Source organism: Chelmon rostratus, chromosome 6 (assembly GCF_017976325.1).
Source record: "Chelmon rostratus isolate fCheRos1 chromosome 6, fCheRos1.pri, whole genome shotgun sequence".
Classification (NCBI taxonomy): domain Eukaryota; kingdom Metazoa; phylum Chordata; class Actinopteri; order Chaetodontiformes; family Chaetodontidae; genus Chelmon; species Chelmon rostratus.
In genome coordinates, this window is record NC_055663.1 from 24,968,870 (window position 1) to 24,995,457 (window position 26,588).

Here is a 26,588-nt window from a genome sequence, read left to right on the forward strand (position 1 = left end):
CAGTAAACAGCATGTCTCATAACTATGTATGAGATCTTGTAGTCAGCTAATATATAGCTGAAAGGCCTAGAGACAAGGCCCTGGGTCTTAATAAATCAGCCATATCTAATGAACCCCCTAATTGTGATTTACAGCCTACAAGTCCAGCACTGCGATGGAGAGGGAACGGGCTGGAAAGGGAGAGCAATGGAGGGAGAAAGAGGGAGAGCCAGAGGACGAGAGTATCCTCGTCCAGCGGAGGCAACAAAGACACGCAGCTTTATTAAAAACGCTGCTCCCTTCCAGCAACTGTGAAATTCTCGCGCGAGTCTCACGAGAGATTTGTCAAGATATGGCGCTTAATGCGATAAAAATCAGAACAGCTGGACGAGGAACCGGTACGCTCGCAGTCCAACACAAAGCAGGAGAGGGGATATTTTTACATTCGCTGAGTCGTAATCCACCCGTTCCACTTTCTTTTTTTAAATTTGTCATTTATTGCTTGTGGCGATTGAGCTTTGTCAGCGGAGGCCGCGCCGTGACGCACGCTTCTACTGACTTTTTGTTTGTGGTGTTCTGTTTTTGTCGCCGTCGCTATACAGTTCTTCTCCTATTTATGCCAAACTAACTGGAAACATACGGCACGTCGCCTGCGTGCCAGAACGTTTTTCTCATTACAGACCTATCAACAGCGGCCATTCAAAACAACACATGTAAAAGCTTTTATGAACCGCCCGTGCAATAGACTCACTACTGTTTTAAATGCTACTGTGTTATTTAAATGGATGAAACTGAGCAGCAAAATTGAACTTTATTAATATGAAAGGTTTATTACCTGATGCCTGACCGTCCGTCATGTTGGACTGAACAACCCCACCTGATTCCTAAATAGTTGCCCTGATTCAGCGGCTTAAGTCCATGTGAATAACGGCCGCTGTGATTGGCTAGATTAACGCCCTGCATGGCTTGAAGTGAGGCCTTGTGCGACGTGAACAATGTGTATTCGCTGTGAGCCGGTAAAAGGACAATGGATACCTTGTGCAGCACACACTCACACCTCTCTCCACGCAAGAATGTGTGCATGTGTACATGTGTTTTTACATACCGCCGCTTGTGTTCATATTCCTGAGAGAGTTCGAGCATGACTTATTTACTCTCCTCGGTTTTTTACGCCCACAGAAAGGCCTCTTCAACATTTCTGCCCAACATGTGTTTACCGTATATAGGCCGCTCGTCCCGGTGTCGCATATATCTTATCGACTCGCACATAACTGTTTCAAATCGCCCAGCCTGTTTCCCATAATACACACACACAGCCAAACACGCTCATGTACACTCCGTAACGAGCGACTTCGGCCCGAGCAGGGGACACACCGTGGAAAGGATTAGCCTGGATTGTGACAGCTCGACATGCCGGGGGACGCTGACATGCCTCCGAGCCCCAAACAAGACAACCGCTATCGGAGAGGAGAAGTTTTCGTGGTGCTCCTCCACCTCCTTTACACTGCTTTCAAGTCTCCAAATGTAGATCACAAACATTGGTTGTGTAACTTAATGTAATGTTTTACGATGTTTATCAGGGGATTTCCAATTTTTAAAAAAGGCAGTCGAACAATAAATTAAATTTAAATTACATTGCAGTATATATCATCATAACCACAATGAGGCCTGGCAGCATGTAGGAGATAAGAGTAACTAAGTAAGTTCTGATTTGTTATGTTTTTAAAAATGTCATATCTCATATCATAAAAGTATGCAAACATCATGTTATGATATTAGTTGTTCTTTCAGGATTTGAGCTGTAAATTCTTCCGGACCATCTGTGTCACATGAACGTCTCAACTTCTTAAAAAAAAAAAAGCAAAAAAAAAAAAAAAGCAAAAGCAACTACATTCCTGCACATCTCCACTCGTTCATTGTCTGTGTAAGTGACAGAGTCATAAGCTGCCAGAAAGAGCGGAAATTAAATCATGTGTTCTGAGCACAGATGACTCGTTAGAACCATCTGAACACATCGCACATTCAGGCCGGTCAATAATTGAATGAAAATATGTTGTTTTTTTTCGACCGACTGAAAGTAGCATGCCTCTGAATAATGCAGCCATTTCATGCTAACAAAGCTGAGGAAATCCTCAAAGCTCTCTCTCAGATAGGGAACAAAGCTCATTGTCAGAGGATAGAGAGGCAACTGGGATTACAAAGGGGGCATCCAGTGAAACGACTTGTCAGTCCTAATCTGGGATTAGCAGGCTTTCGCGCCTCCTGGGCGCTCTAAAAGCCACCTGTTTGGATGCTCCTGCAGATGATGTGACACTCTAGAGCTCCTTGTTTGATTCTAATTCTTTTGTTTCCATTAAAGTTTTACATGATTCTGTTGTTTCATTATGAGGATACAACATCATGTTCAAATCATCTAAATATAGTTGACAAATATGCAATAATTTGCTAAAATATAGGGTGTGTGTTCATTAGTTCAGTTTTTCTTGTCCTATGGGTGGTCTACTGTTACTTAAGAATGCAAGAAACGGTTGTTCTTTGGCAAAGCAGTGTTTTTTATGGGCATGGTCTGTGATGCCTTTGCCTTAGTGACTAAAACTAATGAACATGTAACCTAACTGGATTTTGCACCTCTGTGCCATCATGTCCTCTCAGCTCTCTGTTTCCTGAATTATATAAATGTGTACAGCAGATGGACAAACGCCGTAAATTACATTGAAAAACAGCAAACATGGCTGTCAGACAGTTGTTCGTAGCTACGGTGAGACCCTTGTGTCCTGTGATGACTTATTAAAGATCACTTTTTCTCTGCTGTTAGCCTCAGGGCTAATGCAATCACTCTGAAAAATGTGTGAGGGCAGCTGTCGTATCGCCACGGGCTTCTATCATGACTTTCAACTGTTCATGTCACCCTGAAATAGACTTTACTGCAAAATGATCCATTTGAAATTCAACCCTTTGCAAAATTAACCCGCTTTGATTGCTTAATCTGCTTAATTTATTGGACGTAAAGTGCAGTAAGCCTGTGATTTATACAGTTGCATCTACTTCTTGGACAAATGCTGAGTTAGATCTTTTTATTTACGAAACAGTTACAGTCTTGGAAAAAGGTTGTCCATAATTTTGTTGACTGTATATTCTTAAGATAATGGGATTTCCCTTTATTTACAGCTTCCGTCAACTATATGGAGAGGTCGAGGCACAGCAAGTCTTAAAACTTGTGTAACAAGCTTATTTGCACATCGCAGTGGCATTGTGTTCATCCCCGAGAGGTCAAAGGTAACCGGTGGGATAATAAGGATCGTGGCTTGAAGCGAGAGGACATGTGGTGGTTCTGCTGCTGCATCAGCTCCTGCTGGCAAACATCGTATTACCTCCTGTAAGGTGTTTGTCAAATGGCAAGCTGTAAAAGCTTTAAGCTGATATGGATCAGAGGTGAAAAGAGGTGAGGAGAAAGGGAGATGATGAAGGAATGATAGCAGAGTGGGTGTCAGTGTAGACATTTAAATGAAGACAGAGGACGCATTGAAATTGAGGTTGACTGTTCACGGGCATTTAGATCATTGTTGATGAAATGAAAGCTTCCTTCTCTGCTTTAGATGTCTAATTGATGAAATATTCTAGTGCCTGATACATTTATTTGTTTATAATGGCTCCTTATCCTCAAAGGTTACATTTCTACTTCAGATGTTGTTCAGACCCTCCTTAAGAAATCTTTCTGGCCGAGGTTGGGTGACATTGCATGCCATCAGTTATATTTGTCTGAATTAAAACATTTTCTCTGATATATTGCTAAGGCATCACTTCCTGCTGGCTTTCATATCCTTGCTCAAATCACAGTGATACACCTTTTCTGCTCTTGGCCTGTGTAGGTATTGTTATGTCCACCTCGAGTAGATCAACAGTTACTTCTGGAGTTCCTCAGGGTTCTAGTCCTGGTCCACTTCTGTTCTTATTGGTTCTGCTTAAGACTGTTTTCAGACTACGTGCTACCTTTGAGTCAATATTTCTTTTGATATGCTGATGATATCGAGATGTAGTTGTCCATATTTCTACTGTCAGATATCTCCTCTAACTCATGAGAAATCCCTCGAACAGGCATCAAATCTGCGATAATTTAACTTTCTGATGATCTTTGGTCTTTTGGCCGCAACCAGTTACAGAGCATGTTAGGCAGACTTTACATAGTCTAATTTAGCATATACTGCAAACAGCAGACTAGACTACTACAAAACTGGTAGAACCAGTTAGTAGAAGTCATGAAACATATTGCATGATTGTAAAAATGATTTTAACAACCAGCAGGAGGTTCAACTCTCTTCAACCATCTAATTATTTTAGCTTTCTGTAACTGCCAACATACAAAGATGTCTTGTTCTGCTTTAATTGTTTGTTTCTCTTAAGAACTGTGTTTAATCTGCTGTTTTATAGGGCAGAATTTCCCTGTTTATACGATTGCATAGCTACCTGGACAATGTGGTCTACTCTAAGGATTAAGAGACAAAATATTCTCACTGACCAGGTCTTCTAACTACTGTGGGCGGGAGGTAGCAGACAAACACTCCTTTTGAGCTACTGAGTGTTGACTTTGGTCTTCAATGGTTTCTTCAATGGTTTACTCTGTATCGTTGCCATGAAGTAGATAAATGTATATGTGTACTGTATTTGTGTTAGCTAGGGGTGTGTTCGTATGCCAGGAAAAATAACAAGCACAAGGGAGGGTGTTGGTCAATAAGGCCACTCCTGGATTTTTTGGGGTCTGCGGTTTTGGTCCGGGTCCCTGAACACAGAGACCCGGCATAGTGGTGCGTGTTTACGCCCGCTGTACAAGCGATGCATTCATCATTTTTTGAGTGTTCCATCATTGGCTTTGATTAACATTTTCCATCAGTGGGGCTAATGGAGACATCAAACCCAGTGTTTGCTCCAGGTGTCCGTCTGATGAGAGACAAAATCCTTAAATTACAGTGTTTGTTAGTACTGAAATACTCTGCAGACACTTTTCCTCCGTGGAATGGATGTTTTGGCAATCTAATATTAAAGGAGATTTATTTCAAAACCCAAGTATCTACCTGTTAGTGATGCTTTTTAACTACCTTAAAATATTTGCTTGTAGCATTTCAAGGACTATTTGAAACTATTGTATTCGAGGTACATGCAATAAAATCTAAATCTAATTTATTTCTGATTTTTTTTTTAAGTCAAGTTGGTTTTTCATTGATAAATTAAAGAATACATTCCTATTTAACAGTTCAAGTCTATTACATAACATTTAAGATTTTCTGAACTGATATTCTGAACTCACATCAATTATCAATGCACCTGACCAGTAACCAACCAGCTATCTTTCTGTACTATCTAGTGCAACGTGGCTGTCCAACTGACCTACTGACTAACATGTTTGTATTGGTGTGGTGTTTCTGCACTTAATCTCCCAGACATCACATGTCAATCAAACAGTGTGGGCGGGACTGTAGTGCCTTTTCTTGTCGAGTACTTTTCTTTCTGTCTTGTCAGTGATGCATCAGTCAGAATAACTTAAAATTGCTATACATTTAATAATTTGAGCGATTTTTTAAAATAACCAAATGGTCTGTTCATGGCTATATTCATGGCAAATCCAAAGTGGCAATGAAACACACTTTCTCATTGATTTGATACGATTTGAAACGACCATGTTGCTATAAACACTGCAACAAAAGCCGAAGCTTTACAATGGATGTCTGTGCTCATAGAAATGCCCCATTAGCTCTGTTTATTCCAAACAAGCCAATGATGGAAATGTAACTCCAGACGGTACAAAGACAATTATTCATGAAACATGAAGCATGTTGTTGCTGCCTGGTGAAAATTTTGTGTCTTCTGGCCAGGCTGAGGACCAAATGTTTAGTTGTTTTTGTCATGGTTTTAAGAGTTTTCACATTTCTTCTCCTTATAGAGGCAAAGTATATTGTTTAACTGGGGTTTAAATAGAAAAAAAATACAAATATTAAAGGTTTTCAAATGACCACATATTATTCCTGTTTTAGAATAAACTCACTCAGTTCAATAAGAGTTAATATAGTTTTACTCTGAATGCTGCCCCTGCCCATCCACTCCGAGCGCTTTGTGGTTGTAAATACTTTCTAACAAGGTAAATACATCCAGCCTTCAGCGTAACGTTCAGTGTAACACACTGATGGTCACACAATGACTTCTGTTTACCTGAGAATCGTGAAAGGATTTGGTCGTGACACCTGATTGATGCTGCTTGACGCTGCTCTGACCCGGCCGACGGCGCACAGCATCCGCCTTCCGCTCACCTCCCTTCATTGTTTCGCTTAAGTCACGAAAAGGTCAGAGAATACCTGCAGTCGCTCACGATAAGCACCTACAGCTTTGAAATAGAGCTGCTACTAGTTGGCTTCAGCAACAGAGTGGCTTCTTACGGCGAAATCCATGTTAATGGGTTGGAATTTCAGAAAACAAAACTGCTTTTCTTGCTATTAAGGCAGTGACGAAATGGGCTGGTTTGGGGGGTAACTGGCGTTGCTGTTGAGCATTTCTATTTTGGGCAAAAGAGCCGGGCTGAGGGAATCTCTGGGAGAAAACAGGGCAGCGTGTGTGTGCTCACATTCCACATGTCTGACCTATGACAGTGCCCTCTGTTTGCAGCGCTCTGCGATGATCTAATGAGAGTCCAGACAGACCCCAGATTTAGGAGCTGCGAGAGCTGTTCTCATACAAGGCCAATGCTCTTCAAGATTTTTTTGTATTTATTTATTCAGGGGAAGTAACCGAGCACACATGGTCTTTTTAGCAACGCCCTGCCACTCGTTCACACCTGGGAGTTGCCTGGTACAACCACAGACTTTTACTGATGGCACCAAACAGGTCCACTGCAGCAAATAGGTTTGAAAGCAGTGGGATTGAGGAGACGGGCGGCGATCAAGTTGCATTATCGGAGGTTGAGCATCCAGCGTTTTTTCTAGCTTGACCCCTTCAAGAGACAAAAAGTCAGGATATCTCAGCCTCTGGTGCTTCATCCTGACTAGTACACATCATTTGAGTTCCTCAAATGCGACACAAGACAAGTGGCGTAGCCATTTAGAGGCTAATTCTGATCTTGTTTTTGCAGGTTTTCCCATCATTTCAGTTGGTTATGGTAGCTCTGTACCCCAAAAAGTAACTGTAATTAGAAGTCTGTCCTAGCAAGAAACACAAGGAGTCATGATCATACAGGTTTTAAGCAAACCCTTGCAGGTTAGTCACACTTATGTGGCAGTGAAACAAGGGCGAACGGTAACATTACGGCCCAATCTGTCTATTATAAACATCCACCGCAGTGTACAGACTTCCTGGTTAAATTTCGATCCTGCTGTACGTGTCATAGTTTGCTCAGACAGTTTTCTTGTGTCACAAGATATTTGGTGAGTTCGATGTTCTTGGTACGGATCCAAAAATAATACCCAAGCAGCAATAAAGCAGAAATTAAGTTTCTTGCTCAAGGGCACAGAATGGCAGTTGTTGATGGATGCTAGGATACCACCAGTAATGTCATCTTTCCAGTAATTTAGCTTGAGTTGTTGTAGAATCTGGTTGCTAATACAGACCCTCTGTTTTGCCAATTAAACCTCAGTTTCCCTTTGCTTTCCTTTCGTTGTATTTTCTTGTTGGGACTGTTTGACAGACAAACAATTGCTCACTTTTCTTTCTCCCCGTGTTTTTTCTTCCTCTCTCGTTCTCTGTCTCCCTCTCTCTTTGGTATTTCCCACTTCCTCAGTTCTATACTGCTGGGACGGCTGGAGATTTTACACCCAATTGGTCGAGTCGAAGGCCTTTGTCGGAGCCCTTCTCTCGCTCAACAAGTGGCAGAAGGGACCTGGGTTGTGAATGGCGCTTTGTGTACTGTTTTTCTAAGAGGGGGCCCTCTCTCTCCCGCTCTCATCTGTCACAGGTCCCTCTCCGTCCACGCTCCACAATGCCTGATTGTTCCTGCCAAGTCGCCAGGTTCCAGGCCAGATCTGAACAACGCTTTCCTGCCAAATTCCGACCCCGGTTTTCGTTTTTCTTCCGCTCACAAAGGGATCCTAAGTTACTGTCCACGCTTTAGAAGGGGACTTAGCTAGCTGTCCACCAGCAACACCCTGGTTGTCGATGTGTCTCTGAGCTAAAGGCTGTAAGAATTCCCATAGGCAGCAAAGGAGGGAAGAGAACTGAAACCAAAATGCTCAAAGAGAACAGTAAGCAATGTTGCTGGGCACATCTTTATTGTGATTATTCATTACATGAGGTATACATCATGTACTACTCTTACTCAGCTGGGATGGTAACCCTCCTTGTGGAATGATCTTCCCAACCTGACTTTACGCTTATAAAAAAAACCCCTCAAAAATGTATGAAAAATTAAAACTCTTAAATCAACAGTGCATGCTTTGTTTAGTTTTCAAGCAAGCAGCCGCACCAGTATCACTTTCCAAGAAATATCCTAGACAGGGAGCAGCTTTCAGGGGAAAGAGCTAATGTTTTTCTAGATGTCTGACAATATGCAAAGGCTTTCGGAGAGCTTTGAGGCGGTGTGTGTGAAAGATGAAATTGTTTTTCAGCTATCAGTGTACCGCTACCATCATATTACTGTTTCCCGAGAGGGACTCCGCATCGCCCAGCTCATTCTTTTGTTGGTCTCGTTGGGAGATGGTTGCTCCTTCGGCTGTAATCACTCAGTTTCTTTCTACGTCTCAGTGGGGAAGAACCTGATATTGCCAGGCCTAAGTGCTGTGGTCAGAAGAAAAACCAACAAAATGTTTTTCATTTTTTCAGAAATTACAGCAAATACAGGCATATTTTCCTATAATGCCCATGCATCTTTTTATAGTGCAGCACAGTGTTGTGCTCTTTATTAAACCATAAAAGGTAAATTTACAATCTACACAGGAAAAACTTGCAGCGATAATGTTTCTCTGCAAAGGTAGTGATGTCCGCTTTTAGTGATGGCTGACATCCCAAAGTACAGCTCAGTATCTCTCTGTTTTTCTTCATGTCATGACAGTAGCAGCTGCAGGCTGATGGCAGCACATATGTGGGCTGGAATTGGAGTTCCTCTTTTACTATGATGCGTTATGGTTATACCTGATGTTTGGTATTTTATTCTGATACCGTGTTATAGTGAATGGAGCTATTGAAGTTGTTTTTTTACTCACGCTGGCATCATTTTTCTCATCTGATGTTAAAAAAACTGATTTCTGTGTATTACCTCAAAAATTTGGGTGAACGATGTGCCCATAATTATAACTTCTAAAGGTAGAGAAACAACTATGAACAGGTGGAAAATTCATTTTATAATCAGATATAATTTGGTTAAACTGTGCAAAAAAAATCCTGATCATTCACCCAAAACAACTGCAGGTCCCAAACTCAACAAGAAAGCGGTAGAGCTTAACATTTGCCATGTTAGATAAACAATGGAGTCATCTAAAACACTGATGTGATTCCTGCCTGATGACGAGTGCGTGAAGTATACTCTTTTCCTGCCCCAGCCAATCACAAAGGGCCTGGTGGTGTGCTTACCAACAAACCCCTGTCCTGTTGCATGATGAAACCATATCAGTGGCAGCAAGTTATGAGGCTGGGCATTCCTGGCCATATGAGACACCAGTTCCAAGAAACTTGGTCTTAAGCTCCCCCATAAACACAGCACCAGCAATATTGTGTGCTAAATATAGGCTCTCCTCGGCCTTCTGCCTCCCCGGCTCCCCATCTCTTTCTCTCATTGCTCCAGGGTGGATTGCAGGAGTTGATCATGGATTAGCGATTTGCTGTTTGTTGGTTGTCTGGGGTCTTATAATCTCATGTCCTCATACCGCTGTGTAAAATAATGAAGGTCTGGAGAAACTGAAACCTCAGTCTGACAGCTGTTGCTTTCCCTATCAGTCAAATTAGGCTATGGGTGGAGCGTGGCACCGGTGGTAAGTTGTAAAAATAAATTAACTACCAATAAAGAGCATGTTGAACATGCTGAACTTATTGGAAAGTCTTCACCTGGGCTTTAGGTGAAATGACTGTGCTCATTTGTTATCACTTCCAAGAGTGGCAGATGTCAACCAGGTGTTGCAGCCTTGGTGGTTAAAAAAAAAAGAAAAAAAAACAACCTTTATTTGTAAAAAATGCAAATAACAGTCCAACATTTTAACTATGCAAGTCAAAGCATGCTGAACAGTAACGCATGCAATCATTACAATCTCAGCCGCTCACTTTAACATGGAGCTGCAGCTTCAAGACACCACAAACATTATTGATCTGTGATTTTTCTGCTGAAAAACACCAGAAATGTCACATATAACCAGATATTTATGATGTCTGAGAGCAGCCTGCCTTTGTTTTGAGGTATTCATCCCCATTCATTAAGGCGTGCAAAGAGAGTTTTAGTTTAGTTTTCTACTTGCATTTTTACAACTGTGAAACACTTGATGGAAATATCTGCCTCTTTAGCTGCTAAATGTTCGGGTTTCCTCGCCTCATGCTCATGCTTGGCGCTGCATCTAACACTGATGAAATGCTAAAATGTCCCCTAGAGCTGAGAGGAACTGCGGATTAGCATCATTATTCATGGGTTTGTCTTAATAAGCTTACCCTTTCACATACACAGTCATTTGATCCGTTATTCCTATAAAAACATTGATTACAGCGGCTTCAAGTATAGTTTTTGCTCTCATCTGGACATTCTCCAGCATCTTCAGATCAGAGTTTTCATGCATTGACTCTATGCAGCCCATCTATGATTTCACCTTAACAGTTTCATTCTGACGCAGGAAGTAAAAGACGACATCAGAATCTCTTTACAACGTTCAAACCGGCGTGGTAATGAGCCCTCTGACATTACGACTCACTCAGATTTGCTCTACATGAGTTTTCTAAACAGTTAATCCTCACACCATTCAGATCCCTGCTTACATACACTTTTTCTGCTCTAGTCATACCATTTTTTTACACATTTTCTCCATGTATTCATCTTTTCTCTCTCAATTTTTCTTCAGTCTCGTACTCATCATCAGTGCTCTGTAAACGATGTATTTTCACCTTTTGCCGCCTCCTCACACTGCACTCTGCAGCCTTGCTCTTTCCCTTCAGACATTTGACTGAGGGTCAGATTTACATTTAAAGGCACCCAGGATATATGCATATTTCAGAAATGGACAGGCGGCTGTGATTTACTGAGCGCCAACACTGAATCAGCAATCTCTAACTTCACGCAAAATGTGTGCATGCGTGTGTGTTTGTGGGGACTTCAGCCATCAGAGCAATAAATCCGTCGTCCTTTCTGCTGAAATTTGCTAAAATTCTCAGATATCACACAGCAATTTTGTGGATTGTGGAGTGTTTGCTTCTATGCAGCTGTTAAACTGTGTGTGCATGCGTATGTGTGTTTTATTACTAACAAGGACCAATTAGCCTCATAATGACTGGATGTGGAAATCATTTAAAGTGGACCTGTGTTAAGATTTAAAATAAAAATTTAGGGCTGAGATTAGGCTACAAGAGAGGAGGGTTAAGGGAATAACTGTGGTTGAGAAAGGCCTCATAACTATAGTGCAACAAAGGGAAGTCATTACAGTAAATGATGTATTAGCCTAATGACTCACCCAGCCTGAGGCTTACATCAGAAAAAAAGAGATTTTTTCCACTGAAACTCAGCAGCACAGCGTCTGCTTTTTTAACAGCTCAGAGGTGATGAGAGGCCTTGATGCTGCTTAATAGATTAATAGATTATCCCCGTGGCAGTATGTGCTTAATGTGCATATGTGTGTGAGTGCATGTGTGTGTGTGTGTGTGTGTGAGGAATGTGTTACAGCCATTATAACTTCCTCAGAATGACTGCGTCCGATAAATGTCAAAAATACATGTACTTGAAATTGCTCGTGTGAGAGTGAGCTGGAGTCACATCTCTGGCACTCACATGTCTGCATTTTAAATAAAGTTGTGGTTCTGAATTAGCTGTTCAAATGCACCGCTCTGAAATTTCCAGTGTTTTTTGTGGCTTCAGTGTGCAGCCAGTGGTGGACGGACACTGATTGCTCATTTACAGTAACCCAGCTGCAGCTATGGGAACAGTTAATTAAAACTGTTTAAACTGTGCACATAAATGTGGGCCACATATTTTAAAAAAACAGTATAGATATGATGCTTGATTGAATTCTTGGAAAACATTGTAGTAATAATAATAATAACAACAAGAAGAAATAAAAATGCACCAAAGAACAAGGTAAAAAACTACATCTGAACAATGAACTGAACTTTATGTATGAAAGAGCGTTTATTTATCACTGTGTCAGCGTTTGCAGAGTTAAACAGCAGCCTCCACGCTTCCAGGGAGGCTTTGGTTCCAGGATCTCTGGTGATAAATATCTCTGACTCTTCATTGTTATGAGATCTGCCTTTAGGCCTTCATGGGTCACTTGAGCTTTCTTCCATGACGGTTGACAAGAGTGTGCTGAAGTTCTCTTATTCTTTCTCTAGTTCTCTTAAAATTACAGATTATATTTCTAAAGGCTGTGGCCACAAAATTAAAACCTTTTCCTCTTTTCCCTCTCAGAATGATGTCTTCCATGCAAGCAACGCCTCCTTTCCACCCACCGTGTGAGGAAGAGGAAGCGATAGGTCAGGAAAATGCGGCCTGGGCCACCGACAAGCGAGAGGGCCCGAAAGAGACGCCGTCTCCCTCTTCGCATGACCAACCCCACCCGGACGAATTGCAGCCAATCAGAGAGAAGCTGACGGATGCTGAGTGGGAGAACATGGTGCCTGCTGCGATGGTGAGACGTGAATTACACACAGAGCTGAGAAATTGACCATATCTTATCTTGAGATATGTTGCTATAACTCAAATCCATAAAACAAATGTGGTTAGTGTGTGTGCACAGTGTACACACTCAGGACACATGACACATAAAACACCCGCGAAATACATGCAACAGTACACAGGCTGCGCAAAATCTCATGCATAATGATGGTTGTGCACAATTGCATGCACAAAGCATGTGTACACATACGCACACACTGACACACCGGTGGTCCTCAGTGGTCTGTGTGCTGCAGGCAGTGCTGTAGGCAGCCCAGTGAGGGTTCTCCTCTAGAGAGTTATAGCCCTTGGTTCTTCTCATCTCCACAGCTTGTTTTCGTGTGTGTGTGTGTGTGTGTGTGCTGAGGTGCTCGTTACTTGGCTTCAGGTTCTGTTGGTCCCTAATGAAAGAGACGTGTTTGACTTCAGCCTCTGAGGGAAGTGGAAAGTTCTGAGAATAAAGTTTCCTCAGATATCAATGTTGTGGCAGAATACACATTTCCCAACAAATTTTATTTTTTACAAGAATTAGAATTTTGGATGGTCTGATTTTACATATAACATAAAACATATTTACATGGTTTTATGTCGTTTTGAGATTATAATCCGAAGTGCATAAGAAGAACGTCAAAGGCGATTAAATATTAATAAAAATACTTGAAAATGTGCCTTCACTTAGCATCAGTGCTGCTTTTCAAAGCAGCCAAAATGTTCCTGACTACTTGAAGGAGCTTCTTTTTTATCTCACCCTGTTTTCTTTTTTCTTTTGCTAAATTGTCACATGCTGTATGCGCTCTCACTGAATGTGCCTACTCTCCTCATGGGTAACCACAGGAGACCAAAGGAGTCCATGAAGCATTCATTCAATAATTTTTTTCAATTAGAAAAAAAAAAGAGAAAAAGTAGTTTTTGGGTACTGAGGTTCCAGAACGTTAGCAAGAGGATGACGTGGTAACACCACACAAAATAGCATTAAATGAATAAAATAAGAACACTGAAGATGGACAAGCTGAGGACAGAAAAGGTGAAACACCATCCTGCTTCTCTTCATCTTGCCTCCAACAGTAAGAGACAATCTAAAACAATTGGTCAGTACATCTCTATTTCTAAAAGCACATTTTTGAGAAGTTTTTGGGAACAAATTGTCCAAAGAACAAGGACAATTTACAACATTTCAGGCGTATTCATGGACATGCATCGTCTGCTGCAGACACTGAATGTTCGGTTTATAGTATGATAGGACCGTCTCGCCTTTACCTTTCTTGCTGCTTGTATAACTCCTGAGCAGCATTATGTACGAACCTGAAAAACACACCGTAACGACCCACAAGTGACACACTATCTCCTAATCCTCATTACAGAGGCATCTTCCGCTTAAAGACAAAGTGCACAACAGGGCCTCCTGGAGCCATTTCAAGGGCGTCTTAAGATCCCGCTGTTAGCCAAAGCCCCTTGTCTTTGAAACATAAGCCTCCTAAAGTTCTTGGAGATCCCCCCACTCTGTAAGGGGAGGAGAAAGCGTCCAGAAATAGCCCCGGTGTTAGAACACCTGTGCTAAAGTGTCTGTTGTGTGGGACAATGTGGTCGTCTTGAAGGGCTTATCTTCTTGGTAAAAATAGATCTGTGTGCCTCTCGCTGAACGCAGCAGAGCGAACAGCAGCGGGACAGAAACACCGGTCGTGCAGCTCAAAATTAAAAGGCCCATTAGACATCTATCGTGAAATATCAGTAAGTTTAATGTCACCAGCTTTGTGTCACCGTAAGGGGAATTAATGCAAAAACAATATCACTCCTGAATGTTTCGCTTCTTCTATTTCGTTGTGTCTGAACTCCAGCATATGCCAGTGATTCTCTTCAGTTTAGTTACTCCAAATTACTCATTTAAATTAATCTGCAGTCCACTCTTTTTTACATTTTTCCTTTTTGGTGGGCACTTTATACCTTTTTATTGGAGACTCCACAACAGGAAATGATGGAAAAGATGTGGAATGACTTGCAACAAAGGACCCCACTCTTTATTTTAACAAACCTCCAACTGCAACATGCACTGACAAGTATGGCTGATAGATCAGGGTTAAGCAATGCTAAGAAAGCATCAGCTACATGCAAAATAACACTGTATGCATGCAGTAAATAAGTAGAGAGTTGTGGCTTGTACAGTATTTGTTCTTCCCAGCATGCATTTGTCCTGAATTTAGTAATAAAACCTGCATCAGTGCGGATATTTTCCAAAAGTTCTACCCTCGTGTCTCTCCTGTGCTGCCTCCTCACAGGACAATGAAAGCAGTAAAGGCTGCTCAGTCTACTCCTACCGGACTAACTCTACCTCTCCACCCAAGCCAGAGGAGTTTTCCAGGGATCGCGGGGAACCGATGATCGGCCTCGCCTTCGGGACGCCGGAGCGCCGCAAAGGAAGCCTGGCAGACGTGGTGGACACACTGAAACAGAAGAAACTTGTGGAACTGACCAAGACAGAGCAAGATGGTAGGCGAAAGTCTTCAGCTTAATGTGTGTGTGTGTGTGTGTGTTTTGGCTGTAAATCTCCAAGGAAAGTGGGGCGCACACACTCATTTTCAGCACTGAGTGACATAACACTGATGTAGTTTCACAGCGGTTCAGAGGCTGCAGACTGTGGCCGCTCTCCCACTTCGCAACATCTCTGAACCTTCTGGCTGCTGTCATGTGAAAATCATCTCCGAAATATAAACTTAAGAGGATCTAACCGAAACAGACTTGTTTTATTCTAGCCTCGGTTTGGCTTTATGTTTAATGCCTTGCAGAGAACATATTTTATTAGCTTATGCGGATATGAAAAACTCGTAGAATCCTTCAAGTCATGTGGACATACAGACTTCTCACAGGTTAGCAATAATTTGAGGCTGAATGTCTTATTTCTTGGCACTAAAAGAAGCTAAATGGTTAATTCAAATGCCCCTTTTTACATATTCAACATCTTAGAATAACACACTGTGCAATGGTAGAATAAGAGATGAAGCAGTCACATAAGCTTCAGAGTTGTTGATTCTTCAGTGTCAGTTGCTTGGAGAGCTCTTTGTCCTCCATGACTGGTGCATCAGCTTGAAAACATCTCAAGCGTTACAGCAAATCCATTACTGCACTGATAGAGCTACAATAAAGACGGCAGAGCAACCAGAACAGTGCTTGTATTGTTATCTCATGTTGTTGCGTGTGAGCAGAAATCTAGCTGAGTCAATATAGCCTCAACCTCACTAACATGTTCGGTTGCAGCGATAAATTCTAATAATTTGCACACTGAAGTAGCATAGGATGATGTAATTTGCTGACTAATTTATGGTTTGTGTAACTTTGAATGTGACAGCTCTGGTGTGAACAAACTTTTATTTGTATTGTCAGCACAATCAGACTGAATAGCAGCCCAGAAACAGCAAGTAAATGCGCTGATCTCAAGTAACAGCTGACTATGCACACAAGAAATACAGACATTATAGCAAAATAAGACCCAGATTTCAGCTTTAAAATGACCCTAAATAACGTTTAACCATGTAACATGCTGCTGACAGTTTTGCTGTGGATAGAGGGAGTTTATTCCTCATATTTAATAGACAGGATGCTGCTGTCTCTCATTTATTCTTCACTCTCAGATGCTGTAAAGCGCGAACGGCCTTACCTGTATTTTGTTTTCCCTTTCCGAACACATCCTCTCCAGTGGATCTTTGAACATCTAAAATTACAACTGACAGATCCCTCGCTTGTTAGATCACAATATCAATCAGTGAAAACACTGGTTTCCCTTTCTCGTCTGCGCCTCTGATCTGCGGCGCTCACACAGGAAAGCGCCGGAGTCTCCCAGCATGCCTCGGCCTGCCCCCTCCCAGCCGACAGCAAGCCAGATCTAAAACCATCTAACACCCCTCTTTACTGTTATGTGCACATAGTAATCATGATGATATCAGAGGAGTGCTTGATCTCTCTCATTTAAAGGTTTTACTTTGTTATTGATACAGTAAAGTGGGCCAGAATGGAACAGCCAGAGGCGTGATATAGTACACAGTATCTTTAGTTGAAAGATAGGTAGCTTTGCCTCTTATGTACAGTACGGAAACTGGTTTGAAAGGAAAAACCTGTGAGTTCGAGTGTGTGTGTTGTGACATCCTCCTGTCAAATCAAAGGGGACGTGAGTGGAAGGAAATGCTGGGGGACAGCTTTAAGTGCGTGTCTTCTTTTTGCCTTTTTTTTCCCCATCGCATGCGTAGAATTCTCTTGCTTCTTTTCAATCCTGTGGCCGTTTTCTGCGCTTTTCAAGGCATCAAAACAAATATTCCTGTTTGCTGCAGTTTGTTCTTTGTGCAGCATCGTCCATCACAGGAACATGAACAAAACTTCATGTAGTTTTCTCAGAATTTTCTGTTTTTTAGGTGGCTTATTGAGAATATTTCATCCTTTTTAATTGGATAAACAAGTTAACTACATGTCGTGCTAAACAAAGGTGGTCAACAGAATATTTCCTTGTCTTAGATTTGTGTACATATTAAATTGTATTCTTATTGTCTTGGGAAACATAATAATTCATAGAACTGGAAGTGATCTGATCATGAAAAGCACACAAACGACTGTTTACTCAGCTCTGACTGTGTGGCAACAAAGAATACATATAAACACGGGCATCATGTTGACTTTGAGGTTCTTTTATTCATGATTTTGGTTACAGCTTCGAGGTTCAAACTCCTAAAAAACAAGCAAAAACATTAGCGTAAACAATAGCATATATATACAAAAAAATTGAAAAAAAAATCTATGCTTTTCATTGTAGTGTGGCCTGTTTGGTGTCTGCAAAGACAAGCTCTGGTTGTGCATAAAGTCAGTCCGATCAGCAGTGGATGTTACACAGAGATGCAGCAGCAGCTCCACAGCTTTCCTGTAAAAACAGCCTGAAATATTTCTGTGATGCTCAAAAATGACTCAGACTTCCTGCACATTTTTCCTCTTCTTTGGGAGGGAAAAAAAGAAGAAAAAAGCCACAGCTTGCTATCGAGTTCGGCTCTTCCTTTGCTAATTAGCAGAGCTGCCACCCCGGCAGGACTGGCGGCATTGATCACTCTTTAGCTGAGAGAAGAACATAAGAGATAAACATGTGAGATATAACCAGGAACACTGAATCATACGGCGTTAGCATGAATAATAGCGGCGGGCCTTGTAAACATCCATGTGAATTGCTGAGGTCCTTGAGGAAGCATTGTAAAACCGTCTTTCATGCACCGCCGTGGTAATGCAGTTCATTTAGAGCCTAACCCTACATATGGAGATTGACAAGTACCTTCTGCTTTTTTCTCCTAATGAGTTTAGTGAAAATGAGAGGAGGGGATCAATAGATGGCTGCGGCTGAATGCTTCATTAAGTGCGGTCTCCTTCAGTGGCAAACAGTTACATTCAAAACCGCTGAGCGATAAATCCCCACACACCCTTTTTCTTTTTGTCTTTCTGTTAATCTGTCGGGATAATGCTTCTTCTTCATTTCATGACGACTCTCGCGGTGTGATGATGGGATTGCTATTTCTCTTCCCCTTTCTGTGTCTGTCCTTCAACTTCAGGAACCTTTGAAATCACTTTTGGCACATTTCTGGAATCCCTCTTCAGCAGGCAACCTTGCTCCCGTTCCGATTTAAAGCTTTGTCGTGTGTTACTGGTAAAGGCGAAAGATTTTTTGTTTCGTTAAAAGAATGTAATGCACACAGGAGTGCAAGGCCGTCCTGGTAAATAGGTTTATGTACTGATTCCCGCTGTGGATCATTTCGTATTTCAAGCGCTGCTCGGCGGAAACCTCCACAGGTTTGCTCTGCGTTTGCTCCTTGTATTTTTTCTGTCTCTTCAGTGATATGTGCTCACTTAGACTGACACTTAAAACACGGTTTTGTTCAGAATCCTCTTGCGCTGCGACCATATTTGATCATCTGCGCTGAAATGGCAAGCACATTAAAGGCCGAACAATGCCGTCCCTTGCCTTGTCCTCCGCCTCCTGCTGAAAAGGGTTCAGTCAGCTGAGCTCTCCCAGGTTAGATTGGCTGTATGATCAAATGGAGCGGACCCTATTAGCCACTGAGCACTCACTTAGCCTAACGTGGCTGACCCCTCTGTGCGCTGTAGCCCTGAGCTAAAGTGTGGATGATGTCGTTGTTAGCCTTCGCGCTGCGCTCACCCCCTGTCGGCACGCTGTTAGCTGCCCGCGACTCAGAGGAGCCCTAAGTGCCTGTGACAGTTCTAATGAATAGACATGGCCTCGCTTCTCAATGTGCTAGATTTTTTTTTTCTTTCACCCAACTGCCGCCTCAGCTTTTAAAACCTTTATCAGGAACTCTTTAAGACTGTGTATTGCCACACAGCTGGTTGCTGCAAACACGTCCTTTCTGCCTGGACTTTCACTGAGCACAAGCCAAGAGGGTGAAGGTCCGACATTTTGCATTTATGTTTGGTTGGGCCTGCATTGTGCGAAGGTTTAGATATGCTTACTGCAGACAAAAGGCGTCCTCTTTACTGTTAAAGCACTTAGCACTTATTAAACTGGTAGGCAGGTTGCTGAATAAAATGTTCAAGGCCAGAACGAGGGAACATCAGCAGAGAAAATGTAGACACCAGACATGCCGAGGAATGGAAACACTCCTCCATCCTCTGTCATTTTGTGTGCTAAAAGTGAGAGTTCGAGAAGATGGGAAATAAAAGCCTGTCATAAACAGAGAGATAAACAATAGCCGGTCTCTTAACATCAATAGGGCTCTCGTTAGCCATCATTAATCTGAATTCACCTTCTCTCCTTGAGCCCTCAATTCAAAAAGGGAAAAAGAAGCGAGGAGTGGACACGTTTATCCGAATGCCAAACCAAACCTTTCTGCTCGATACGCATTAAACCAAGTGAAGTGTGTAATCAAGCTCCCTCAGTTTTGATGACTGAATTATCATTATCTGTATTGTTGTGCCTCCCGGGCCCCGACCCGCCGTTAGCGGGGCCTGGCATGGGCACAGTGCCCTCATGCCAACTTAGTCAGCCATCTAATGTGCCTAGAGCAGCTCTGGCGCCTGGCAAACACTTAACATCACTCTAATCCCTGCTTACACTCAGGCTCGTATGAATTACTGTACAATTCGCGTGTTTCATTTGCAAATGAGATTGGGCTCAATTACCGCCGCGCTGTACGGCCGCAGGGCGGTTATAAAACGGACACCTGTGTGACTAATTTATGAATTTGACGGCTAAGTGTTTAAGCTGGACCGGAGTTAAGCCTCTTCTGAGAGCTACAGATGATATAAGAACAACACATCAGCTGTTGTCTGATTTTGAGGTGAAAGCAGGCTGACTGCGCAGAGCGAGGCTTCAAGTCAAACAGACGCACAGATTCGATGGGACGTTGCTCATGTTTTTTTCATGATCACTGAACATTCGCTGTGTTGACAGGCAGTCGGACGCTATTTGACGGTTGCCCATCAGTCTGAGGAGATTTGTGCACGATCCACTGCGTTGAAGCAGGATTTAATTCACTGTGATATTCGTTATAGATCCCAAAAACACACAGTTTTTACAAGAAAAACAGCAGATTTTGGCCCCATCATGTAGAAATGGGCAACATCACGACTTCCAATCCGGCCTTGGTGGCAACACAATGCGATGGTGCACGTCTGGGATCCAGCGGACCCAGCTCTCTTTTCATAAGTCATCACGACTGTCTTGACTTGATTCATTTTTGCGGAAACTTGAACTCATAATTAGATGCAAAACACTAAGCCATTTTCCCTTTTTGTCTGCCCAGTGTCCCGTTTCAGCTGGAAATATGTTGAATTATAAAAGCAATGCGAGAGTAAAGGTCCTGTAAACATGTTTTCTCAATCAGCTCCTTATGATGAGAAATGGGATATGAACTCAAATAGTTTTTCACAAAAAAATACTTTTGGTTATTTTAACTGTCAAATCTGGTGACAGTTGAGGGGCTGTTGGCTTGTTTTGCCAAATGTGGCCATTATTTGAATTTCTGAAGCATTAAACTCCTAAAAATAATACTCAAGATTGTTGGTTTTTTTTTCAAATTTTGAAAAGTTTTTTGTTACAGTCATTTCACGTCATCCAGTTTTTAGGGGCTTTAAAAACCTTGTGGTTTAATTTAACGACACCTAGAGTCAAAGCCATTTTGTCTGAGAAATACTGAAAAATAAATGTCTTGTGCAGCATTTGTTTTATCGTGCCACAGCGTAACAGACCCGCCGTCAAACATATGTGAAAAGAACACGTTTTTCCTTCCGCGGTCAAATAAGCAATAATAAATATACAACGTCTGGTTAGCCTTTTAAAACAAAGCTTGCTGAGAAACTTTTAAGGTGACTTTTTCAGTTTGGCTACATTTAGGCATCAAAACTATTGGGTTAGGTTTAGCAAAAGTTTTTGTTTTGTGTTAAAACCAAGCAACCCCCACTGTGTTTGACCCATCCACCCACCCGGACCTCCCTCTTAAGCAGACTTTGTTGCTCTTTATACTACATGTCTCCTGTCATTATCGCCCCCTGCTGGTGCTGCACCTTCATACACTCGAGGCAAACGTCACACACCGCCCTCTAGCGGAACGGCAGTGCTGTTACACCCTTTGGCACGACACTGGTTTCATGAGCCTCGTTAGTCTACAGTGTGTTTAAGCCTGTGTTGTCCGAATTGGAGGAATCTGTGTCTTGATTTGAGGCCAGGCCAGAGCCGGGCACCCAATCACCCATATAATGACTTCCCCAGCTGGAGGAGGAGGTCAGAGCGAGGCCAAGCCTGCTTCTAACCCTGCTCCTCTGTGACAATAGAGACATTCTGCCAGGCTTCGCTTTGTTCTCTCTCACCGCTGAAAGCCCGTTTCAGCGTTTACGGTCTATTTAGTTGGTGAGTTGGGAACGACGTGTGATCACGTGCGTCCTCAGCCAGTGGAGCTCTGTGTATTCAGCGTCAACACCTGTGCTGCTAACGCTTAGCCAGGAGATTCCTTTTGTTGCAGGGGAACAAATGGATCTTTCTTAGCCACTAGCTCAGGCCTGTCAGCAACACTGTTTGAAGGTTAAACCATCTGAGGCTTTTCCAGCTAAGCTGCAGATGAAGCTATAGTGCATGACCGAACTTCGAACTTAAGCATGCCCCTGTGAGCCCCGTGTGCCTGACCTATTTGTGTGCGTGTGAGGGCTTATGGATTCATACACTCAGGTGGAAGCAGTTGTGATGACAGCTTAACAGGAGAGGTGGGTCGGCCCCGAGAGTTAAGCTTATTGGCTAATTAACAAGGTCTTGGCTCTGGCACTATGTTTGCCGTCCTCTATGGGATTGGCAGCTTGAGCTGTGATTGTGTGCAGGTAGCGGCTTTGTCTGTCTGTGAGTGTGCATGTGTGTGTCTGTGGAGATTAGCATTTGGGATGCTGCTGCATAAACACTGTGCCAACTTGCCACATTATGTGTGTGTATTTCTTCCAAACATAAACTTCATTCTTAAATCTTGAACTTTTAAGCTGCTTTTGCACGTCCCCGTGTTTGGGGGTCAGTGCTCTCCTCAGCTCTGCCAACAGGCCCACTCCCCCTGGACTTTCTGTGGTTGGATTCAATCTCTTCCTCTGTAATTGATAGGGATCTCTTTACTAATGATCAGCCACAGCCAGTGGGTCTTGACTACAGATACAGTCTGTGGGATATGCCTGGTAGCCCTCTCTTGCTCAGTCTGGCGGCAGGCCAGCCAGCATATGGTGCGAGCGCATGCAATGTGGTTTGCCGGAACAGTTTTGAATGCCGTCCAAAAAAATCAGATTAAATTGTGATTTTATCAAGCCCTGCTTTTTTTTTTTTTTTTACTAGGATTTCAGTGAAAAGCCAAATTGTTCACCTGATCATTTAGCATCTGAGAAAGGCCAACATGATATGACTATAACAAAAAAAAGATACTACCTGATACATCATGTTTGAAACCAGTGGAGTGTGTTTGACACGACTCCACTAAGATGTGAACTTTTATCTGCTGAAATGCAATCTGTTGAACCATCTCATGCTTTGATATACAGAACGCTGCATCTATAACGAACTGCATCTCTAATGAACTTTTCGTTTGTCCGGAACTGGTTTGATAATTTCACTTGTTGACAGTTGTCTTAGGGCTCATTATTTTTTGTTTTGATATCTGGATTTATCTTGGATGATGAAAATAATATTAATTAAATTAATTAATATTAATTAAATAAATTCAGTTACAGTTATAGAAATACCATTGGCAGCACAAATTGTGTTTCTTGCATAAATTAATCTGAAGATTTTTGCTTTTTTTCTTGATGTGTAAACCCCTCTTCACTGTAATCATGGACTTCTGGATGCAGGAAACACACCAACATTTGGACAGGTGGAAACAGAAAAAATAAGGTTCAAATTGTCTTGCCCTAGTAAAAATGTAGTAAAATTTCAATAAAACCATGTAAAAATAAAAACCAAAACAAAAATGACAAGCCTTAATTAAAGTGCATTGATCACATTTCCACAAAAATCCTGCAACCAGGGCGGCTGAAATGCAAATAAATTTCTGTTGTGTTTCTGCCTTTTAATGCAAAGCGACTGCTGAAACAACGCAGATTTTGCAAAACTATTTTGTGGACATGCTGATCCTAAAAGCTGGTGATTGTTCCTTATTGCATTTGGCGATAAATCCTCTCACAGATGATGCAGCATCGGGGGGCAGCTGGGGGTTGAGGCGGCCATGTTGGATTTCCTTTTCTCCTCTTCGGTCAGCTGTGGAACGTTTGTCGACTCGGCCCAGACTCTCCACCGTCTCCCCTTGCTGATATTTGGCTCCCTGACACCCCTCCCCACCCCCCCAATCTCTCCTCTGTGACCTAAACCAAAGGGTCCACCCACATCAGCTCCCCTGAGGGCTCAAAACAACGCTTCTATTGTGTCTGAACCACACATTGCGCTGTATGTATGTATGTATGTATGTGTGTGTCTGTATCAGTGTGTGTGTGTGTGTGTGTGCGCACTAAGTAGGGTAGGGTTTCATATATCATGCCTAAAGTGGAACCAGAAGCTCTGGTCTTGAACTGGTGTTTTGGAAGCGTGCGTTGGACAAAGAAGCAATTTTTCCCCCTGGATGAGAGTTTATTCAGGATCCAGTTGTTTTGTTTTATCTGAAAACAGAGATTTTAGAATTTCTATAAAACGGTAGAGTGGACGAATCTGAAACTAAACCAAAGTCTTGATAGCTGAAGACCCATTCAAGTGCAGCCAAGCACTTTGAGTTTGCATTGCTACACAGTTTGGGTCCCTCTAATCTGAAAAATACAAATATTTCACAGAACAGTTTCTCTAAAAAACACACCAGAAAACTGTGAAGGGAGACAAAAGGAAATAAAATCTGAAAGCTCTGTCATTAACCAGTAAATACATTTTGACTTTACATTTTAAATTGATTAATTCAATCCAAAGTCTTGCAGTGGTTGCTTGATTGTTCTCCACCTTAAACAAGGAGATGAGGTGGTGAAGTAGGAAAATATCAGGATAATTTTGGACTTTTATTCCTTCATAAAACGAAATCAGCCACTAATATGAGAGGCCTGACGATGGTGCTCTGAGATTTTCAGCCTCTAACTCCTGCAGCCTGCATCCACAGTGCTTTTCCTGAGTGGTTTCCTAACGTTGGGACTGTTAGACTGTCGGACTGCAGTGGTTGTTGGTGTCAGAGCTGGCGATGCAGGGTGGACCTGACCTCTCTGGCTGCACAGCAGGGATCAGCAGGCAGGCTTTTCTAGTATTAAGCTCACACCTTTGGTAGAAACACTATCCTTTGTCTAATTCAGGGCTGCAGGGTTTCAACCCGGCGCCTTCGGCGGCACGGCCACCTTATATCACATAAAGTACTTTACACTGCGGGGAGGGAGTACTGTGTGAGTATTTTTAGCACGGGTGGCCCCAGTGGGAATCAAGGCCCCACCCAGGCAAAGTTGGGGCCTGGCTTAATTCTTTCAGCAGCACATCAAGGAAAATACAGGAATTTTTTTGTGTGAAAGGTCAAAGGTCAGAGCTGGAGTTCAGGTTGTGTGGTGTAAATTTATGCCCATAACCGATGAAGTGATTGTCAGGCTGCCTCTAGTTATTTTTTAATTCATTTTGTTTTGCTGAAATAATTTTCTCAGTGTCAGTCGCTGTTCTTTATTTTATCAACTCACTCTAATATGTTCTCGTCATCAGTTCAAAAAATGATGACTACTACATCACTTCTGCTGTCATCTACAGGCCACATTATGTTTTCTGTTGTGATAAAACTATAGGTGGATATATAATCCTTCATCCAGCAAGTTAAGACGCTGTGTGAAAAATAAATAAAACCGACTGTGATCATTTGCTAATTGTTTTTAACAAATACTCAGCTGAAACAAAGACAATATATGTAATGTTTGACCTCATCAGCTTCATTGATTTTTGTAAATATCTGCTTATTCTGAATTTAATGCAGCGACATGTTTTAGACCAGTTGGGACAGGAGCAACAAAAGACTGGGAAAGATGAGGAATGTTCCAAAAACACCTGTTTGGATCATTCCACAGGTAAACAGGTGGATTGGTAACAGGTGATAGCATCATGCTTGGGTATGAAAGGATCATCCTGGAAAGCCTCGGTGGTTCACAGGCAAAGATGGAGCGAGGTTCACCACTTTGATTGGATAAAGGAGATCAATACATTAGATCAGTATCACTGTGTAGAACTGTTGTCAGTGACCACAGTTCATATGTAAATGACTGAATTCTGTTTAATTTATATTTTACACAGCTTCCAAAGATTTGGGGAATTTTCTGGGTTGTATATGTGGAAAAAAAACAACAACATTTATACTGTAGAACACACAAGGAATTAACCTGGATTAAACCACCAGTTTACTCTAAACTTCAGATTCATCTGTGACCAGACAATAAAGAAGTGACATTTTGCAGATTTCACACCAACTGAATTTATACCTGGAAATGATTTTAGTTGACCTGCAGGCTTTTTCTGTGACGTAATTTTAGTTGGGACAGGAAGCAAAAGCTATTTAAATATGTCATTTATGCCTTGTGATAAAATTTTTACTATTTTCTAAATTCTAATAGATCAACCAATTAATCTAGTAACAAAGGAAATAATTGATTCATCAAAAACAATAAAAAAATATATTAGTAGCAGCCCTTCAGTTTAGCCATTTCTATCACTTCTTATAAAACAAGCTTAATTTGAAGAAAAGCTTTATTGATAAAAGTTTGATATTTTTTTAATTATAGAATTAAAGTGTATTCTACTTGTTCACTCATCACTTCATTAGAGGCTCAGTTTAACGTGGCTGCAGCACACACTTGGCCGACATGTGTCTCCTACAGGTGGCCCGCTCTGTCGAAGCATATCACCAGGCAGCAAAAGCAAAAGAACGTGTGTGTGTGTGAGTGTGTGAGTGTGTGAAGGGGCTGATGTATGAAAAAGAGGGTTACACAGGGCTACTATCCCCCCCAGAACCCCCCCCCCTTCTTTTAGCCGGGAAGGGCCGGCTGCTTTCTCAGGCCATGTTCTGCGACAAGAGAGTCTGGGTGTCATCTGACAGATGAAAATAGTGTGTGTGAAATGGACACCGTGCTAACACGCAGCCGGGCTAACCACTCTGCAGTTTAATGGTTTTACAACACTGAGCAGGCAGGGATAGGCCATTCAAAGCGTGCACGCCTGTGTGTGTGTGTGTGTGTGTGTGTGTGTTGTAAACTCTCTGTGCAATTAAACATCTCAGCAGTGTACTGGCATTCTTTAATCAGTGTGTGT

At 42.1% G+C, this 26,588-nt stretch overlaps 1 protein-coding gene across 2 annotated transcripts in view; it reads left to right on the plus strand.

The window, feature by feature from the left end:
* LOC121607429 (transcription factor SOX-6-like) overlaps positions 1 to 26,588 on the plus strand; it is a 105,096-nt gene that overhangs the window by 24,317 nt on the left and 54,191 nt on the right. For both annotated transcript variants that reach the window (XM_041938212.1, XM_041938213.1), the window contains exons 3-4: positions 12,545 to 12,764; positions 15,064 to 15,274. In XM_041938212.1, coding sequence (XP_041794146.1) covers positions 12,546 to 12,764; positions 15,064 to 15,274 — 430 coding nt within the window. In that variant the 5' untranslated portion in view covers position 12,545. The remainder of the gene's footprint in view (positions 1 to 12,544; positions 12,765 to 15,063; positions 15,275 to 26,588) is intronic.